General features: G+C 41.2%; 1 protein-coding gene and 1 long non-coding RNA gene across 3 annotated transcripts; both read right to left on the reverse strand.

Moving 5' to 3' along the window:
• Positions 1–11,486: 11,486 nt before the first annotated feature.
• On the reverse strand, positions 11,487–14,165 carry LOC129766264 (nucleobindin-2). Of its 2 annotated transcripts, none has more exons than XM_055766781.1 (6): positions 14,008–14,165; positions 13,673–13,850; positions 13,476–13,580; positions 12,582–13,418; positions 12,476–12,523; positions 11,487–12,416 (listed from the first exon to the last, which is right to left on the reverse strand). In XM_055766781.1, exons 2-6 carry the CDS (start codon positions 13,826–13,828, stop codon positions 11,718–11,720), a joined length of 1,845 nt encoding a protein of 614 aa, XP_055622756.1. In that variant the 5' UTR covers positions 13,829–13,850; positions 14,008–14,165; the 3' UTR covers positions 11,487–11,717. The 2 variants fall into 2 exon arrangements, with proteins under 2 accessions (XP_055622756.1, XP_055622757.1); XM_055766782.1 differs by having other exon boundaries at positions 13,930–14,077.
• A 7,147-nt stretch (positions 14,166–21,312) lies between these two features.
• Positions 21,313–22,069, reverse strand: LOC129769058 (uncharacterized). The gene is made up of 3 exons (XR_008741807.1): positions 21,880–22,069; positions 21,563–21,826; positions 21,313–21,502 (listed from the first exon to the last, which is right to left on the reverse strand). It is a non-coding gene; the product is annotated as an uncharacterized LOC129769058 (long non-coding RNA).
• Positions 22,070–22,133: the final 64 nt, after the last annotated feature.

The following is a 22,133-nucleotide window of genomic DNA, read 5'->3' on the forward strand; positions in this document are numbered from 1 at the left end:
AGGATTTTACGGATGCTTCCCAGAGACCACCGAAATTCGGGGACCTAACTTAAAGTCTATTCCGTTGTCGGCACAGCTGCGAGCTACGCTATCTGGATGCGGTTGAGAGTTGAACAAGCGAGCAAGTTCCTTGAGCTCTCGTTGCGCTCCCTTGAAATTTTTATCGCATTATCGCACTGAATGAGTTCCGGTTTGCCTCTGCGGGCTACAAACCGCTTGAGTGCAGCTATGAAGGAGTTTGTTGTGAGGTCGTTGACGAGCTCTACGTGCACGGCTTTTGTAACCAGGCTCACAAATATAGCCACATAACCCCTGATTGTGGTTGCTCGTCTTGTAGGACGATATTGGAAAGGCCCACAATAGTCGACAGCGGTCCGTAGGAACGGAAATGTTGGGTTCCACCGTTCGTAGGGTAGTTCACCCATCATCTGCTCAAGAACATTGGGTTTGCATCGAAAACATCGAATACAAGAGTGCATTACTTGGCGGGCGACATTGCGGATCCGAAGCGGCCAGAAGCGTTCTCGAACTGCTGCTATTAGTAGCTGAGGACCGGCGTGAAGGTAGTTCAGATGATAGTGAACGAGGACGAGTTCAGTGAGAGGGTGTTTGTCCGGAAGTATCATTGGATGCTGTTGGTCGTACGGCACAGAAGCGTTGCGAAGCCGGCCACCGACTCGCAATATTTTTTTTTTTTTTTCTGTATTATAGTGACTTTCAACGCTTCTGGCTGGTTCGTCACTTTTACCTTCCATTTTGGAAGAATGTCGGGAGTGAGAATTGAACTCGTGATCTTGAGCGTGAGAAGTATGGATGTTACCTCCACGCCAGATCGGCTCCACAGACTCGCAATATGCCATTTATGTAAATCGGTGTCAGCGCCTTCAGTCGAGAAGTAGATTTCACCATGCCATTGCGGTTTATTTCCGCTATATCCTGTTTGAACCGTTCTTCCTGTGCGAGCATGACTAATAGCTGTGTTGCTTTCTTTAACTCTGAAGTTGTGAGTAAACCAGTGCGTCGATCACAGATGTTGATGACAGTGACGTTGCTGGCAAATCGACACAGTAACGCCACTAGGCGTACAAGTTTGGTAAACGACGAATAAAGCAAAAAAAGTTCGTTGGGTTCTTGAACCTGAGCCGGAAGTGCAATCGATTTTTCTTCCAACTCTTGCGACGTGAAATTATTGTTTTTTGATCGTGCTAGCGGAGGCCAAAACCGTGACGGTTGAGAAAGCCAGTGTGGTCTTTCCACCAAGCTGAAAACTCACGAAGTTCCGCTGGAGACATTCCTCGAGAGAGCACATCTGCTGGATTTTCTGTTCCAGGTACATGTGCCCATGTTCCTTTTGCCGTAATACGTTGAATTTCCGAAATGCGGTTGGCTTTGAAGGTTTTGAAACGACACGGACTTGAAGCGATCCAGTAAATCACTATCTGAGAATCAGACCAAAAAAAGCTGCTAACCTTAAGATTCAAACTGGTTTCAACCTTCTCGTACAGATGGCTCAACACCAATGCCGCTGACAACTCCAAACGCGGATGTGAAATTGTACCGATTTCACCTTCGATTCCTTCGATTTTGCTGTTAGAAGTTTAACGTGGATATTTCCCTTCGAAGAAACAGCGCGTATATAGACACAAGCGCCGTATGCTCTCTCTGAGGCATCGGCGAAACCGTGTATCTCCATGCAGACGACATCACATGTAGAAACCACCCAGCGAGGTACTTTTAGGCAGGAAATTTCGTTCAAACATTGTCAAAACTCCATCCACTGACGTTGACGGTGATCAGACAGACATTCATCCCATTCTTTACCTTCCCGCCAGAGTTCTTGCATAATCAGTTTTGCTTGGATAACCACCGGGCCAACGAGGCCTAATGGGTCAAACAGACGGGCGATATCCGAAAGTATTCTGCGCTTAGTTATTGGAAGAGATTCCCTATGTTTCAGAACGTCGAAACGAAATTGGTCTGTTGACCTTCTTCAATACTATCTACTCCAGTGAGCATGTCATCCATGTAGAAGTTCGATCCGATTACTGCTGCAGCTTCTGGAGAGCTATTAGTACCATCCTCTGCTAACCGCTGTAAGCACTTCGTCGCTAGATACGGTGCTGAAGCTGTACCGTAGGTGACTGTCAACAACTGGTATGTTTCTAGGGGTAGCGACGGTGATTCTCTCCATAAAATTCGCTGGAGTGATTGATCAGATTCCCGAACCAGAATTTGCCTGTACATCTTGTCTGTCTCGATGTCTGAGATAATGGCAAATTGTGGCATGCGAAACCTCAATATGATCGCCAACAAATCATCCTGAATGAGTGGACCCACCATTAATCCATCGTTTAAAGATACACCTGTGTCGGTAGCGCAGGAGGCGTCGAAAACTACGCGCAGCTTTGTAATTAGGCTGTCTGGTCTCACAACGCAATGATGAGGCATGTAATAGGTTGGTGTTGATTGATTCGTGTCATGACTGTCCTCAACTCGTTTCATGTGACCGAGTTGAAGATATTCGTGAATGAAAGATGCAGGTGTATGCAGTTTTCAAATGATGATCCGATTGGAGCCGACGCTCGAGTGATAGGAACCGACGACGAGCTATATCTTTTGAATTCCCAAGTTGAGAAATAATCGAATTTCTTTTGGGTAACGAGACTAGAAAACGGCCAGATGAGTCACGCTTCGTAGTTTCACCGAAATATTCTTCACAAGCAGCATTTTCTAATGATAATTTACTTTTTATATAACACGATTCTACCTGCCAGAAGCGTGCTAGTTGTTCCTCAAGAGTTGTAATTTTTCCAATCTGAGCTACGTTTGCCACCGACTGTTGTACGGTTCCGGCATGAACCCTTCCAGAAACTAACCATCCGAGTGTGGTATTTTGGAGGATGGGCTGTCCAGCTCTTATTCTGATTTGACCTTCCTTCAAAAGGTCGTAGAAACCTTCGACACCAATTATTAAGTCGATTCGACCAGGTTTGTCGAAAGAAGGATCAGCTATGATGATATCCGGAGGCCAATTAAATTGCGAAACATCGACTGCTTGTGTAGGTAACTCTGTGGTGATCTTTAGAAGAATATGGAACTTCCAACAGGCTTTGAAATCAGCGCGATGAGACTGAATGTCGAAGGTAGTAGAAAATTTCGACAAAGTGGACGATATGCCAACACCGCTGATGGAATGTGTCAACTTCTGAGTGAGTGGTTCTGACGCGAAATTTAGCTGTGATCCTGTGTCGAGAAGAGCGCGTGCCCATACGAAGTGACCGGATGGATCAGACACCTTTACAAGAGCCGTCGATAGCAGAACGGTTGAAAATTCTTGGTGTTTTTTGACACTGCACGGCGATGTCAAGTGGCTTGTTGAGTGAGCAGAAACAGTGGGATTTTGATTTTCGAGAGAGCGGTTTGGGAGGGGCTGATTGTTCTCTATGGACGACGATAATGATGGTGATGCACAGGTAGATTCTTGTTTCGAAACATTTGTATTGATGGGTTGGTTATTCGACAATTCGACTCGCTGATGTAGCATAGTGTGATGTTTATTATTGCACACGCGACAATTCCCACCGATACAACTCTTCACTCGATGCAATGGCGACAAACAATTTATGCATAAAGAGTGCTTTTTGGTGGCTTCAAATCTCTGTTTAACGGTCATCTTACGAAATATTTCGCATTGATACGGCGAATGTGAAGGCAGCTTACAAAACGGACAAGACTTCGAAGTTGATGTAATGGCTGAATTGACGAAACTCGATCTGGAGGATTTGTTCGGGATTAGCGAAGACGTACGAGGTGGATCAGACGGACGATTCTTAGAAGCAGCTACGGATTGTAGAACCTGACTGTGACTACGCAGAAATTGTATTAATTCGCAATATTTCGGGACTTCAGTAGATTTCCGATGCGTCTCCCACTGACGCATGGTAGAACAATCGATGCGAGAACTAACCATAAAAACAAGTAACGTACTCCATGTTTCCGGTTGTTCCCCTAATTTGGCTAACATCTTCAAATTTCTTTCGTACTCATCGATTATTCGGTTGAGCGACTCGTGACACTCTTTTTTCATCGGTTCTACACTGAATAAGGCATCCACATGTGATTTAATTATCAAATATTTATTTTCGTAGCGGGTTATTAATAAATCCCACGCTACAGAATAATTATTGGAGGTTATCCCTATCGCTTCTATCATTCGCTTTGGTTCATCGGATAATCCTCACTATCAAGCAAGGATGGAAATCAAGGGAGCATGATGTGATTTACGATTAATCGCAAACTGCACAGATCGCAATCTGTGCAAACTGCGACTAACTATTAATCCTCACCCATCATAACCACATGATTTTCTCTTGGTAACTCTGAGTTGACCAAAGCATTGCTAGACTGAAGCTAGTTCGAATAATTGAGTTACTCTCCTTCCTCGTTTTGTTTACAACTCCTAACAAGAATTTGCTCCATGGGAATGAGTGTCTCTATGACGTACGCTTTACGATTCTCGCTCTCTCGTCCGGGCGTTCAATTTTCCTTTCCGAGCGTGTTTACTTCGATGAAACTGGGTAAAATAAAAAACTGCGCTGCAGCAGATAGGACGACTTTAATGTTTAATGTTTCACAGAGGATTTCTCAGATGGTGTTTAAATTAATCTACAAGAGACTACAAACAATAATCCCCCTCAAATCACTAATTGTATGAGTTAATGTAAATGCGTTATTGGCCAAGGCTATTACGACATCGAACACGTGGTCTTGCGAGATATATTTTTCCGCCAGCTCAAATACAGACCTCTTTTTTCGGGCCCGAGTAAACTGGTGGCTAGAAAAGATCTTGATTACCTTGAATTAATCAAAAAACATAAATTAGCGCAAATATGTCAACATGTGTTTTTTTGTGTAAGCACGTAAATATTTGCTCATAATTTTTTTTGGATTGTGGAACTCTACATAATTTGTATGCAGATAGACTATCCACAGTGTGTGGGGGGGAATACTCATACAACTCAAATGGATAATGATTATCTGCTATCACATACTGAGAATTTTTTTGACGTTTTGTTTTACTATTGATTCATTCAAAAAAAAAACTTTATTTTTAAATGTTTTCTTATCCTGAGAATGGCTCACCATATTGCACTGCTACTAAAACCGTAGGCTAACTTCAAGGGTATTTTTTATTCATTTTCGGCGAATAATCAATAGAGTGCCGTGTTATGAGACATCAGAATAATAGCAAAAACAATATTACGATCATAAGGTGTTGGACAGGTTATTCCAGACGACATTGGAATATCTGAACATCGGATCATCTTTAGAAAGGTTAATGACCTTCAAAGGATAAATTTATCTTGGGCACATTGAATTGATGTTCATGACTTCCAGTCGGACGTTTATTCGCTCTGATAATAATTGTGTGTCCTCACAAAGCATATATTCCAATGCCGTCAGTTCACTGAAATTCTTCGCATAACGTTTGATGATAAGGTAGGATGTTGATAATCATTTGCTGCGATACCTATTGTTCCAACAGTATTCATTCGACAATATGAAGACTGAATACCTGAAATTAAGCAGATTCAACCTTGCAAATCTGAGAGATGCAACAAGTTTGAAGGGATATAAAAAAAACATTAGTCGTTCGATAAATCTACTGCCACATATGTCGGAAGTTCACGATATATGAATAACATACGTCCATACTAATTCATTACATTTATTCGCAACGAAGAACGTAACCACACAGAATTGAATTAATCAAATATGTGATCCGTTTTATCTACAAAATAAAAAAGGGTCTGAAATTCAATCGAATTCGAAAGGTGTTTCGTGAAGTCACTAATTGAATTACTATTGGAAAAATTATTTGGAGAGAAATGTGAATGTTCAGAATTATTGGAATCTAAAAAACGATTTTGGGCGGGATGAGATTCGCCCAAATCTGCTGGTAATAAAATTAATCAATTGCATCCATTACCCGTCTGCTGTTTATCGGGCGGGAGACGACAGCAAAATAAAGCCGACACGAGACTGAGTCAGTCACTCATAGAGAATAAAATCCCTCGATGAGTGTCGTAAGATTTCAGTTGATCGTCTCTTGTTACACTTTACGATCAAGAACTCATCATCCGCTCTATGGAATGGGATTAATCGTTTGTGGCTTGTGGCTCACGATAAAACTTGAGTAGTAGAAGTAATGCTTCGAGAGTGCAAGCAGTGGGGATTCCGCTTTCATATTGCTTTTTTGAGATCTTGGTAGCTCACCGTTCCAAGTATTCTCTCTGTGTACATATGAAGAATAAAAGAGCATCGCCTGCTGGGGGTGATTTAAAAACATCCGACTAGATGGAAATACTTATTCATTGATCGTTGAATGTGATTTTTTACCATCCCTGCTATCAAGTAAGAAAATTTATCTACAGCACTTAAGTGGGGGTTTGAGTCGATTAACGATGTGAAACTGTCTCGAAAGGCTGGCCATTCGCGAATGGTTCCGTTGCAACCAGAAAGTTTTATCTCCGGTAATTTTATTCTCGATTGAGTCACGTCGTCTATGCGAGATATTTCTCGTGTCGAAATAATATTAGATTTTCGAAGCTTCGACGCGATAAAACCTTTAAGTGCTAAATATTCACACTCAAAATCAGAACGTGCTTTTTCATTCGCCATCTTCAAATCATCTTCCTCCCTTTCTTCTGATTGTTCTACTGTCTCATCTTCCATAAGTTCTAAGTCGAGTCGGTTTCCCTCAAACTGGTCAAAAATCTTCTCTAAACGTTCCTTCCATCCGTCAAGCTTGTCTCTGTCCATGTCATCGTTATAATTGTCGCATAGTTGTTTAAGAGTCTGAATTGAGTCGATACAAAAACGCTCTAACTGGTATAGTTTTCTGAGTTTCGAAGACATTGTCAATCAGTGAAACACTAGAACCATCAAAGCCTCCAATTGTTGCAACAATGGACCAAAGAGAACAAAGCCCACCACTCTCGATCCCGAACGACGCGCTGACCAAGCCACGCTACCTGGATAATGGACGTGCCAACAAAAGAACCCTCGCTTCTAAGGACCTAATAGAATTGCGCGTTGAGATTACTTTTCATCGATGCTAGTACACTTCTTAATTCTGCGACCTTGCAATTTTCTTTGAAATCACTGTTCAACCAATTTCCGTTCACAGATTATGCGTGGGTTTCCTCACACGCTATTTTGAACGACACAGTTATTGTTTTTAAGAATCACGTTTTTTATTCGAAAAGCACACCGAACCGACGCGAAATCGTGAGCACTGTTCCCAAAGGTCTTTGATCCGGTTCGAAGGACCAATTTTATGTTACCGCGAGCAAGTTCTTTTTCGGATATGGGAATCAGTGCCTACGATTTTTGGGATAAGTTCTAGAAAAAATGAGCTTTTATTGCTCCACCAGTTATAAACGAAACGATAATTCGGTGTGATGCGTAGAAGGTTTAATGCGATACTAATCCTATTGCTTGAATCTGTCTATCTTCTAAGTGAGAGAATAAGTGACCAGAGATGATGCGACAGCTCTCTTTGGATAGTGGTCGGATGCTGCGACAAAACTCCCTAATTCACGTTAGGCGTGAACACCGTGTTCGCAAATGATTCTCCATAGCTGTCGTCGGTCGATTGTATCATATGTGGCCTTGAAACCGACAAAGATGTGGTGCATAGGGAACTGATACTCGCGGCACTTTTGATGGATCTGCCGCAGTGTAAACATCTGGTACGTCATCGAGAAACCGGGCATGAACCCGGCCTGATAACTTCCCACAAATGTGTTTACTATTGGCGATAGATTACGAAAGAGGATCCGAGACGGACAATCCAGCTTGTCTGTTTTTTTATAAATGGGGCAGATTACCTCATCCTTCCATTCCTCCATTCTATATTCCAGATACTGACTATCAATCAGTGCATACATTCTACAAGTTTTCTCGGGCCTCCCTTGAAAAGCTCCACTGCGAGACCATCCCTACCAGCTGCTTTGTGGTTCTATATTGCCGTTCTACGCATAGTTGTCCCATGTTCCAAAATCAGCAACTGAGAAAAACGTATTCAAAGTTTTCTACCATATTTGTCTACCTGAAGCTTTAAGCATTTCAGTTTAGCAATACACTGGGTTTTTATAAGCAGAAAACTATCGTTTAATGAAATGTGAACAGATCCTCTCACTTGAATCAATCACTCTTGGTTACGGGTTTAAAAATTCATGGTGGGACAGATATGCCTAGAATATCAACATGGGACAATTGAACTTGATGTTGTTTTTTGAAATATTGGGAACAAACAATATTTGTTTGTGTTGTTCCGAAAAATTGTGCACAAAAACATCGTTTTATGACGAAGGGAGTGATCTGCAATACCTTTGAAGAATATAAATCATAATTGTTATCAGGCATCCGCTAATATGGTGTACACGTGTTCTGTTAAAAAAAAAATTGTTTGAGAATTAGTTCGTTCATCCAAACCAGAAATGAGTGCATTAGCCCTGCTGAAAGCGTGACATTAATTTTTTGTACTTGAACCGATTTATTTATTAGGGATCTACAAAAATACATGGTGGGACAGTTATGCATAGAATATCAACATGGGACAATTGAGTTTGATGTTGTTTTTTTTACAGCTGGGAACAAACTATAACTTTTTGTGTGTGTTTTCCGAAAGAATAACATCGGAACATCGTTTTATGGAGAAAAATGAAAATAGGCAAAAAGTAACATGGGACAATTATGCGTAGAACGATAGTATAGCTGATTAATGGCCTCCTTAACTTCACCCATTGTCTCTTCAGGTGATCATCGTAGTGCTGCTTCAACCATTCGATCACCTCGCGTTCGTTCGTCAAGATGCATCCTTCTTTGTTCTTGCACATTTCGGCCCGCGACACAAAGTCTTTGTGCGAGACGTTTAGTTTCTGGAAGAACTTCCGCGATTTTCGAGAACGATAAAGCAGCCCCATCTCCTCACACTTTTTCTCTTCCATTCATCGAGGAGAGCAGCATCCAGTTTGTCTATCCCCGATAACATGCATCAAAACGCTGCGAGTATGTTGTAGCAACGTTTGGCTCTTGCAGTCGTCGTGAGTGGTACCGTGGTGAGCACAGAGGTCTCATGTTATCGACGAATGACAGATTAGAACGTAGTTTGACCTTCACCAGGTAGTGGTCTGAATCGATGTTAGCGGTTCTGACGTCGATGGTTTCTGAGAAGTGCCGACCAACAATCAAACCGTGATCAATTTGTGTTTCCGTTTGCTGAGGGTGTGCTGGAAGAAGGTGCTGCATATGGCCATGTTCTTGGAGGTAGCGAAGCCGATAAGCCTTAGACCATTTTCGTTGGTTCGAGTTGGCCTCCCATCCTCAGTCTGCACATTCTTTTGTTGATTGGCCACCGATCACTCACCTGTGTCTGCATCTTTCCCATCACGATGTGTGTTTTTCCGCAACTTTAGCGCTGTTGCAGAGTGCAACGAAACGAAACGGTTTCCGGAATCGCAACCCTAAACGATCTTAATATTTCCGTAAGAATTCGGATACTCGCAAGACAGTTGAGAAATTTGCAGTTCCATGTCCGAAAATTTCAAGTTCTAGTCCGTGTTCATTGCGTGGGTCTAGTCCGGTAGTCCTGTCTCGAATTTCTTTGTGCATTTTCCTGTGTGTTTCATTTTTACGGATGACTTGCAGAGCTGGCACCGACCTTCTGTCTCGCCGTAGGACCGTTATGCGTAGTTTTGTTTAGAGTACCCGCTGGCATGGGGAACAGACGCTGTTTTGAGCCGCCCCTCTATGGTAAACAGACGCTCGGATAGGCCCCTTTCCCTGTCAGCATACGACCAAGATCCCATCGGGGTTGGCTACCCGATCTTCACTATCGTTACTCGGCACCGCGGGGAGGTAGGCATAGGAGTTACTGGGCAAGAAGCTAAGGACCATGAATGGGATCTATTTCATGCCAGCAGGTACGCGAAGTGCCGATTGTACGCTTAAAGGGTGTGTCACATCAAATTGCATCACGGAAAAAACGCTGTAGAAATTTAATTTTTAGGAATTATATCTTCAGCTTTCGCTTATAATCAGATAAGAGTGTATAGATCACGTTGGCCATGCTTCGCTGTCAATTTTTCGTAAATTTGGAAAAATGTCGTCGAACGAAAAAGAGCGTCGTGAATTAATCCTGTGCACTCATTTCGAGAATCCGGAGTTGTCACATCGGGACATCGGTAAGATGCTGGGAATCGTCTAATCCACGGTCAGCAGAGTACTAAAACGATACTTCGAGAACCTAACCATCGACCGGAAGGTGAAGAACGGTAAAAATGGATGCTCCGTCAGTGAAAAAGATCACAAGCGCGTAGTTAAGCAGTTTAGACGTGATCCGAGAAGTTCGGTCCGGGATGTCGCCAATAAGCTGAATTTGTCAAGTTCATTCGTCCAGCGGACCAAGCAGCGGGAGGGCCTGCGTACATACAAGGTTCAGAAGGCTCCTAACCGCGACGAAAGGCAAAACATGGTGGGGAAGACGCGAGCCCGGAAGCTGCACACCGAAATGTTGACGAAGCCGCATTGCCTGGTAATGGACGACGAAACCTACGTCAAAGCGGACTTTCGTCAGCTGCCGGGCCTGTTGTTCTTCTCCGCAGAGGACAAATTCAGTGTTCCGGAGGAGATTCGCAAGCAGAAACTATCTAAGTTTGCCAAAAAGTACATGGTGTGGCAAGCGATCTGCTCTTGCGGAAAGCGGAGCGCCCCCTTCGTGATGACCGGCACGGTAAACGGGCAGGTTTACCTTAAGGAGTGCCTACAGAAGCGCTTACTACCACTATTGAAGCAGCACGAGGGCCCGACCATCTTCTGGCCGGATCTCGCTTCGTGCCACTATTCAAAGGACGTGTTGGAGTGGTACGAAGCCAACGGGGTCACCTTCGTACCAAAGGAAATGAACCCGCCCAACGCGCCGGAGCTTCGTCCAATAGAGAAATATTGAGCGATTATGAAGCAGGCCCTCCGGAAGAACCCAAAAGTTGTCAAATCGGAGGCGGACTTCAAGAGAAAATGGATTTCTGTTAAAAAAAAACTACAACCTGACGTTGTACAGAACCTTATGGACGGGGTAAAGAGGAAGGTTCGAGCATACGGGCTTGGGCTCGAAGTATGAATAAAAAGAAAATGCCAAAAGTTGTTTAATAGTTTTTATTTTACTGTCTAAAATTTTCAAAAGGATCGGTCTACTGGGCGAATTTCTACAGCATTTTTTCCGTGATGCAATTTGATGTGATACACCCTTTAGTCCAGTCGTTTACCAACATATGGATAGCATGGATAGCTCCCAAATATTTCAAAATCATAGGATAAAGAATTTGTGGGATGGGTGGATCTGAAAAGAATGAGATTAGAGGCATATTAATTCAAATTTGAAGCTTGCACGCAGAGTATCACGAAAAACTACAAATCTATGCTTTTGTTGGACCATTTTATTTTATTTTCCACAGAATACATTTTAAATTGCAGTGTTAAATATACAACAGTGTAGAATTTACTTCGTCCAAAGTAATATTATAAAATCATTTTCTAGGATCTGATCGGATTTTTTTTCGTAAAAATCTAACGGTATGTCTAAATCACAAGCCAATTTTCTGGAATTTTTGTTGAAACTTCCTAAACTATTAGATCTCTTTATGTCTAAAGTCTTATTGTTGCACAGAAGGTTGCTGTTGTTGTTGTTGTTGTTGTACGCTCGGTTGGACCGGTGGATTACTATTTGGCACATCCTGTTGTGTTTGTTTAGGCGGGGTTTGTGGAGCGGAAGCTTGACTGTCTACTTGTTGCTGTGGTAAAACTGGTGGAGCTTGTTGCGCCTTTTGGTTTGTAGCTGGTGCTGCGTTAGCAATTGGTTGACCGTTGGAAGCGACATTTCGCTGAACGGGTTGGTATTGTGCTTGCTGTTGGGGATTTGGGTTTTGTAATCGGGAAGGATTCTGAACTTGTTGTGGATTCGGGTTTTGGGGACGGGGTGGATTTTGGGGTTGCTGTTGTTGGTACTGCTGCACTTGTGGCGGGTGCTGAACTTGTTGATATTGAGGTTGTGGTGGATGCTGCATCTGTTGCTGATATTGGGGCTGGGGCGGATGCTGCATTTGTTGCTGATACTGAGGTTGAGGCGGATGTTGCATTTGTTGCTGATATTGAGGTTGAGCGGGGTGTCGATTGTTAGGTTGAGGGGGATGTTGGTACATGTTTGATTGCTGTCCACTGTGCTGTGGATAATTGGGATCCGGCTGATGCTGGTACACTTGATTAGGATGAAGATTCACTTGCTGAGGAGCACCTTGCTGATATTGACCATGTTGTTGAGGTATCTGATTCGGGTGTACTTGGTAAGGAGCAGCCTGCGGAATATTAACAAATGTTACTAGAAATGTTTCGAATGTTTTTTCTGAAGACTTACATTAGGGCCTGGATAGTATCCCTGTGGCATATTAGGATGTGGTGGCAGCTGAAAAAATGAAATTCATTTGTCGTTAGTTATCAGTTTATTGTCATTGTTTACAAACCTTTCCTTCGGCAATCAACCGTTGGATCTGCTCCTGATTACGACGTTCAAATGCTAGATATTCTTCGTGGGTGAATTGTTGTTGATGATCAACAGTGTTCCACTCAGGATCCTTCTGGAATTCCTCTCGTTTGCTTTGTTCGATGAATTCTTCGTAGCTTATTAGCCCATCCTTGTTGGTATCCGCCTCCTGGAACACGTGTTCCCGCATACGTTCCATTTCTTCTGCCCTTTCCTTCATATCGTCTTCTGGTTCTCCAGCTTGGTACATTTTATTCAATTCATTAATGAAAAGGACCTTTACCTCATTCTCATCCCAGAAACCATTGCCATCAATATCATGTAGCATGAAGAATGTTTTCGGATCAAATTCCTGGTTGTCCATGTGATCTTGCTTTTCCCAAACTTCTTCCAAATGAGCTTTATTTCCAGGATGATGAATCTTCTCGTGTTTATCATGCTTATCTTGCTTATTCTTCAAATCCTCCTCGAATTTCTTACGATGCTCCTCATCCATGTGACGCATTTGTTCTTGCTTCTCGAATTCCTTCTGGAGTTCATACTGTTTGAATTCCTCCCTGCGTCTTCGATCATTTTCCGATAAATCCTGTGATGTCTTCAGTATAAGCTTCTTCAAATCCTCGATTTCAAAAGTATGTTGATTGTCGTGATCCACATGTTCGGCAATCTTCAAATGTTCACGATCTATATCGTTCGTCAGCTCGAACTGCCTCGTTGCAAGTTCTCGCAATCGCTGCAATTCAATGCGTTTGAGTTCGTCCAGCCGTGAGCGGACATTGTGGTTTACGTATTCCAGTTCTTGAGCGATTTTTCCTGACTATGACGAAACTAAATTATAATATACGCTTGAAGAAAAAAAAACTATCAAACTCACTCTAATATCGCTCTCTGCCATTTTATCCAGCTTCTCTCGGAACACGGGATCACTTTCCAGTACCTTCACAACTTCTTGAAGATATTTGTTATATTCGATCACGTTCTAAAACAAACAAAGCGAAATGTAAACTGTAAACTCGGTAACACTTGTGGCGAACAATAAATGCATTGATTTCACCAACTTTTGCGACTCACCTCCAGCTGTTCCACGTTGCTGTCCTTGACCTCTTCCTCTTTTTTCTCGTCTTTCGGTGGTTTTTGAGTAACTACCGGAAGACCGAAGGTGTACTCCAAAATGATCCCAAACAGGAACAGTGTCCCGATGAGACGGAACGAGCTAGTTCCAATCATAGTTTGAAAATTTCTCGCGTATCTGCTCAATAACAAGAACAGAAAAAACAGTTACAAGTACTGTAAGTATACGGAGCCTATCATACAAAATATGGCGATACCTGCAAGTTTATCTAATCTCTCTGTGGTGACTTAGTTTATCCGCCTTCTTCGAGATAGTTATGATTACGAATACGTACCTTCCGAGGCTTTATGTAGGATGAATCCAGATCGAAATCTCAGCGACAATGGATACTGTACGTGAGAAAATTAAACGAATGGAATTGTTTTTGTTGCAGTGCTACTGACAGTACGCTACGTGGTCTTTGCAAACTGTACCGTGGTGTTGGTGAAAAGGTTTTGATGCACGTTAATTTGAATTTAACTAAATTTTGGGAAAAGAGCATAAAATAAGCGCGATTCACATACAACACCCACGTCACGTTCACGTTACGTCAATTATTCTTCCATGCAATTCCTATTGACGCATTCACATCACCAGCAACGGCAAGTCGAAGTTGCCCTTACCGGTGTATGTGAATGTTTGCATAAAAACTGCTTGGAAAGATAATTGACGCAACGTGACGGGACGGAACGTGAACGTGACGTGGATGTTGTACGTGAATCGCACTATATTTGTCACCAAATTGGCCATCTAATACTTATGACAGACATACAACTGTACTAGCGTTGTACTTCGAAAATTGTATGTCTGTCACAATGTACAGCGCTAGAACCATGCAAGCAACTCGGTACAATCGTTGTACCTGTACCGACCTATTTTACCGCTGTACATGGCAGTTAGTGGTGGGTAGCATGAACAAACCGAACCAAAACACTTGGTAAACATTCTTTTCACTGGCTTTCTCTTGAGTTAATAACTCAGATTGGGAACTTGTTTGTTGTGTTTGATAGTTTAGACGCTAAATAAAAACCTTTTTCATTGAAATATGTGATGAAAATTGGTCAAATTTCTGATTGTCAGTTTGACATACGGTACAATGTACAACCAAAGTATGTATGTCATGCTACGATGGTACCCGTACAACGCTGTACACGTACAACGCAAGTACAGCTGTATGTCTGTCCATGGTATAACGTACAAATCTACACCTAGGCGTCGCTGGTTTTAAATTTTGCCATGTGAGTTTATGGAAGGTTTGTAGTTCTTTCCATAAATTACAATGTTATAATCATAAAAGATTATTTCATTGCGATGAGTGTGGAAAAAAGTTAATTCTGCTCAATTTTATATATAACATGTTATTTTCTTACCTCTTCCAGTAGTGAAATATGTATAAATTTTGACAATGGTTCAATCAAATAAGGAAATTCGAGAACACAATCAAAAACAACTAGAAAAATGCATGGTTCCTTCATGTGAGAACTACCTTCGAAATCATCATTTTCTTAGTTCAAAAACAAATCTCGTATATTTTACTTCCGGTCTTTCCAAGGTAGGTCTCGCATGCAGGAACCATGCATTTTTCAACTTGTTTTTGATTGTGCTCTCGAATTTCCTTCTTTGATTAAACCATTGTCAACATTTATACAATTTTCACTACTGAAAGGTATGGTAAGAAGGTAAGAAAATGACATGTTATATATAAAATTGCGCAGAATTAAATTTCTTCCAAACTCAACGCAGTCAAATAATCTTTTATGATTATAACATTGTAATTTATGGAAAGAACTACAAACCTCCCATAAACTCACATGGCAAAATTTAAAACCATCATCACTTTCACCGCAGCGCCGCCTAGGTGTAGATTTGTACGTTAGATCGCCAATAATTTACTTTCGTTTTGCGTCGTTACCGGTAGCATACATCACATGTTATAGAAAATGTTACGAAGCGAGGTCGACATTGATCGGACCCTGGTCGGCCAAGGTTGACATTGATAAGCTCCATTCGGAAATACCCCTGTTTTTTTATTAAACAACACGATTCAACCCTTAATTTACAATATCGAACCTCACTCGTGATGAATCGATTAGACCAAAAACCCAACTCGTGATGCACTTGCATATCACGTGGTTCTAGGACGCTCAACAGAGATATGTATTAGTAATCTGTTGGACAGGCTAAATTGATCACTGAATAGGATTTATATGGATCGACAAGATTGAGCTTGGTTTAAATAATTATTTTAGCGAAATAGTTACGAAAATTACGCGCTACTCTAATGGCGATCTAACACAAAACGTAAACAATCGGTGAGGCATCTGGATTTTGTCTTTGAACTAAGAAAATGATGATAAGGTAACCTAAAACTCAAAAACAAATCACGTATATTTCACTTCCGGACATTCCAAGGTAGTTCTTACATACAGGAACCATGCATTTTTCTACTTGTTTTTAATTGTTCTCTCGAATTTCCTTCTTTTCACTACTGAAAGAGGTATGAAAATAACATGTTATATATAAAATTGCGCAGAATTAAATTTCTTCCAAACTCATCGCAATCAAATAATCTTTTATGATTATAACATTGTAATTTATGAAAAGAACTACAAACCTTCCATAAGCTCACATGGCAAAATTTGAAACCATCATCACTTTCACCATAGCGCCGCCTAGGTGTAGATTTGTACGTTAGATCGCCAATACTAATAACATGCGAACATATGTGTCTTTACATAGAAATATTTACTTTGAACGTCAAAGCCATATACACGGAGAAAGTTTGAAATTTCTGTTACGGTTATGATCCATATCAATGGAAGCAGATTGATTACAGGCAAACCTGTTTTTGTGCGGATGTTTTTTGTGCGATTTTTCATTTGTGTGACTGTTTAGGTGCGATTTTATGATTTGTGCGATTGATTTGTGTGATTCAAGACCCGATGTCATAATAAAATAGCACAAAAAGAGTCGCAAAAACAAGGAATGACGCAAAGAAGTAGACTATAATGAACATTCGTGTGCAGATATCCAACCAACACCCAATTATGATTTCCGGATACCTGAATGCTCTGTGGAGAAATGAAATATGTTTCTAACAAAATTGATCGAAAACGGAGAAAATCCATCAATTATCTAATTCATGGAAAATACAAGGATGCATTCGAACGTGAGTTCGAACCTTTGTGACTTAAATCTAGGTCCGAACATGTTAATAATCCTTTCCTGCCTGCTGGATGTTTTTCTGGAAAGGTACAGATTTGTTATTTTTGGTACAGATTCTGTACGGTACAGGGTATAGATTTTCGTCAAAAAGTACAGATTGATACAGATTTTGTCCGAGTGTGAAATTTCTTACGTTTGAACATAGCTACATAAAGGTTCATGATGACTTTTACACCGCATTATCGCTTGGTGCTGCTAACCATAACAGCATTTACAATGCAGTAATTGATCAGTTTCATAAGAACGAAATTCCTTACAAGGATTGTCTAAAAGGATTCGCATCGGACGGTGCGATCGTGATGATGGGGGTTTCGAATTCCGTAATGCGCTTGACAAAAATCGACTGCCCAAATTTAGTAGCCGTCAAATATATGGGAGAATGAAGAACAGTGGGAAAACACGTTTATCGGTATTGCAACACACGCGGTATAAAGAATAAAAGTATAATTATTTGGACGAACTTGACTCGAGCACATGTAGTTTTGGAATGAAAAATATGGATGATATGTAAAGAAACTGGCTCCTCTGACGGGCGAAAAAGTGTTGCCCGATATGTGGAATGTTTTGTATTCGCCGTATTTCGACACAGGGTGGTCCGTAAGTGTTGATGATTGTTACACTCCGACACTCCTCCTCGATCTTCAACTCTTCACTCTGTAAGTCCTAGCATTTCCGACAACATCTGATGCTTCTTGGTGCCCAGTGGTTTTGTACAGATATCCGCAATCATAGAGTCCGTAGGACAATACTCCAATCGAATCTCACGACGATTGCACAGATCTCTAACAAAATGCTGGCGAGTTTCTATATGTTTAGATCGCTTAGTCAAATGGTCCGAGCTAACAAAACTCAAGCAGCTCTGATTATCCTCGAAGACCGTTGTTGGATGATTTTGTTCTTCGTTGAAATCCTTTAGCAATCTGCGTATCCAGAGAAGCTCCTGGCATGTTTTACTTAATGCACAATATTCGGCTTCCATTGAAGACAAGGTCACCGAGTTCTGCTTCCTGCTTGTCCAACTAATCGCTCCACCATTGAAGAATATAATACTGCCAGTCGTTGACTTCCTATCCGAGCTGTCTCCGGCCCAATCAGCGTCCGAATACGCCACGAGGTCCTCTTTTGCTTTCTGAGACGAACCCAGCTCAAGTTTCCACGTTCGCGTTGCCTTCAGATATCTCAACATTCTCTTAGCTGCTGTCCAGTTTGATTCAGTAGGACAACTCACTTTTCTTCCTAGAATCCCAACAGTGTTGGCTATGTCGGGACGAGATGTAACTGCGATATACAGAAGAACACCTACCAAGCTCCTATATCTTTCCCCATCCTGTAGCGAATAGCTGGTTTCCGTTGACTGAGGATAACCAATATCCATGGGCGTTCGGCTTGTTTTAGCATCTGTCATTCCAAATTTAGCGATCGTTTTGTCGATATAACTACTAAGACTAATCGAATATATTCCATTCTTTTGATCTATCTCCATACCTAGGAAATAGTGAGCTTTCCCAAGATCACACACTTCAAAATACTTCTGCAATCCACTGTACACCGTGTCGATCATAGATTGATCTGACGCCGCAACAAGTAAATCATCCACGAGAACAAAAATCGTCTTTTCTTCTGTTGTTGTCTTGTAGAATATACACTGATCAGTTGAGCTGCGCTTGAATTGTAACTCCGTCAGTACCTCCGAGAGTCTTTCACTCCAGCAGCGAGCGGATTGTTTCAATCCGTAGATGCTTCGTTTAAGCTTGCACGCGAGATTATCTCCTCCTGATACTTCTCCGTTCCGTCGTAACATTCGGTTTCACCATTCTCACGCGCGTCGGACCACTCGTCTGCAGACATCGATTCTCTTGGTACAGACACTTCCTTACTCGAATTAGTTTTCTTCCGATTCTCGAGACGTTCAAACAAATCATCCAGCGCGATTAGGTGCATTTCCATGTCACCTCCGTCGGCCAAATTCATCGAACATAACCTTTTCAGCAGCGACACTCGCGACGACATATTTGGTTTTTCGTGGTATGCTTTAAGTGATTCCCACACTTCTTCAGCACTTTTCTTCTTTTTGACAAGACTGTATTGCGACTCTTCCAAACACAGACAAATTGTCGCCATAGCACGCTGATCTTCACGATCCCATTCTTCACCCGCTCTCTCCGGCTTCGATGTTGTGATCACATTCCAAAGTTCCTCATGAATGAGCGGCATCTGCATTCGAAAACTCCACGACTGCCAGTGTCCGTTGTTCAGTCGTGCGAAAGCGAGTTTCGATACATCCGCCATTTTGTTATCACCAGCACGTAGCTACCGACCGGAACGAGAAAAAACGTACCAAACTGTATTGCAAAAACACACCGAATAAAACGCACAACTTCCGAAAACGCGAACAACTTTTTCGAAATTTCAATAATCCACTGGGCTCATAACCTGTGGGAGAATGAAGAACAGTGGGAAAACACGATTATCGGTATAGCAACACACGCGGTATAAAGAATAAAAGTATATTTATGTATTTTTGGAATGAAAAATATGGTTGATACGTAAAGAAACTGGCTCCTCTGACGGGCGAAAAGGTGTTGCCCGATATGTGGAAAGTTTTGTATTCGCCGTATTTCGACACAGGGTGGTCCGTGAGTGTTGATGATTGTTACACTCCGACAAAATATACATGTCATTTGCTGGCTTTGTGTGCTAGTTATGCATGTGAGAGAATACCTGACTATCTTGAGCATTTATTGAGGTACATATACACCTATATCTTGCACTGTGATCACGCGTATTCTAGAGCTTGCCACTCAGAATGCATTCAAGGCGTGTTATTTGGCATAGAAAACTCAACTAAGTACTAATAAAAATGACACAAGTAATACTACGTTGAGACGGCGAAGTTCCTCTAGGAACGTTAGTGCCATTGAAGAAGAAGAATACACCTATATATCCAATAGCCCAAAAAGAACTAACGAATTCGAGGTAATACAGGAAATTTTGGAACTCAAGCTGCTTAAAATCTTACACCCTTCGGCCACCCGTTGGCTTTCATGGTGGTGAAGAGATGCATTTCACGATTTTCGGAGTTAATTTTGTTTTCCACCATTTAGTATGAATGTGACAAAAACCAGACTGCTAGCAGAATATTGATCGCCCCAAAAGATTTAATTTTGCTTTTTTTGGAATATTTTTTGCCCTTGATCAGCACATTGAATCTTTCGTTCCAGGCTTGAAAACTTGATTTTACGATGCTACATGAAGAGCTGAAAGATTTTATATGTTCATTTTCACTAATATGTGCTTACGTTGTTTCAATGTCCAATGCTTCTAAATTTAAAGATCATTTGAATTTGAAGCGGCAAGCATTTTTAACCTGGACTAGTAGCAGAAGAAACTATCAGAACAATGGACAGCAAAAGACAGATCATTTTTAAGGATATTAGTCGTAGTTTTTTTTTCGTGGAGCTGATCAAGCAAATGAGAAAAAGAATCGATTTTGATGATCCGTTGCTCAAGGCTGCGGCAATGTTAAATCCGATAAACTTTTCCAAATTGACAAGCATTAGCATTGCGTTAGAGACGTTTCCAGAATGAATCCCGTGCCCTAAATGTAAAGTTACTCTGTAAGGAAATCACAATTTCAGAGAACGAACATGTGCAGGATTGGTGAACAAAAATTGGATGCCTAAAAATAATTATAGTTCGCTTGCATTTTTGGCGCTTCGATGCCTTGTTTGTAACGATCTCACTATGCCTCACTCCTCAACAACTGTCGAACGATTTTTTTCTGAACATTATCAGAACAATAACAAGCTTCAAAATCGACTAAGCAACGATACGATGAACGCTATTTTGAGATCAAAAGATTGGATTAAACATCGTGGCGGCATCTTGAAAATTTTTAAAAACGGTAGTATGCAATCTAGAATCAGAAAAACTATGTATAAGCATCAACAAACACACGTATGACGTATGAATGTAGTATTTTTAGTAAATAAATGGGTATTTTTTTCATGCTACAACAAATATTTTCGATGGTACAGATTTTTGAAAGAAAAAGTACAGATGAGAAAGATTTTTAACACTTCTGGGACAGATGAAAATGTAGCAACACTGCCTCGGACACCCAATCTCGTCCCACGAGCTGCGTGAACAACAAAACGATGTACATGCAGGGAACCGGATTTATGCGATAGTTGTTGATAACCGGGGCCCCGTCTGTACGGACGTAACTTTCCCACCGGTACTGGTAAACTGTATTGATCTCAAGCAATTATGTGAGGTAAATGTTTCGGAAACTCAGATTACGAATATCTAGTTCAAGATGCTGGAACGATAGGTGTTTCGCAAATATATATTCGTGCATAATAGTGCACTCTCTTAATCTAATTTATATCTCAAATATCAGTAGTATTGCTACGGTGTTTACAAAACAAAAAACACAAAATCAAAGACTTGGATTTTCCTTCATTAAAACATCCAACGCAATGATGATGATGTTTAATTTAAGAGGCTTTAAACTTTTCAGTTCATTCGCCTCTAAAATCCAACCAACGCAACTGGTTACTTTCCTGTAATATATGGCAAATTAGCAACACAAAAGATAACTAATTTAAAAAGTAAACACGAACCTGTTGCAAACATTGTTTCTGGATCTGGTAATCTCTTTCCCGGTATATGCACAGCATTCTCCTCCACCCTGAGCGAAATCAGTGCAGCTATAATCAACGTTATTTTTTGTCATCATCTCCGTAAGCTCTTTTCCCCGCCGATGGTAGCCGAACAGAAGTACATCTTGCTTGAAAAGAAAGGCATTGATTGCGCGGCTAGAAGCAGAAAGATATACTAAAAACATCCTTCTGCACTGTTATGATTCGACCGCTTATTGTAAATATCTGAAAAAATAGAAGTAATTATGGAAAATTGTTATCATAGACATCCAAATTACCTAGCTACAGTAAAACGCGAGCAGCTATTTTGCCAACGAATGCATTTGTCACCAAAAGATACGATTTGTTTTGTAAACAAATTTGTTTTTTCACGAGCAATGGCCGAACAGCGATTTTGACATTGCGGTCCACCTATAGTACAACGCCTTGATCTAGATCAAGTGTATTTCAGTGCATTTTTTCTTTAAAGTTGCTAGTCCTCGTCAAGATGTATAGAAGTATTACTACTAGGTGGGCCAATCTGCTAAAACCA

This window comes from Toxorhynchites rutilus, chromosome 2 (genome assembly GCF_029784135.1).
Source record: "Toxorhynchites rutilus septentrionalis strain SRP chromosome 2, ASM2978413v1, whole genome shotgun sequence".
In the NCBI taxonomy this organism is placed as follows: domain Eukaryota; kingdom Metazoa; phylum Arthropoda; class Insecta; order Diptera; family Culicidae; genus Toxorhynchites; species Toxorhynchites rutilus.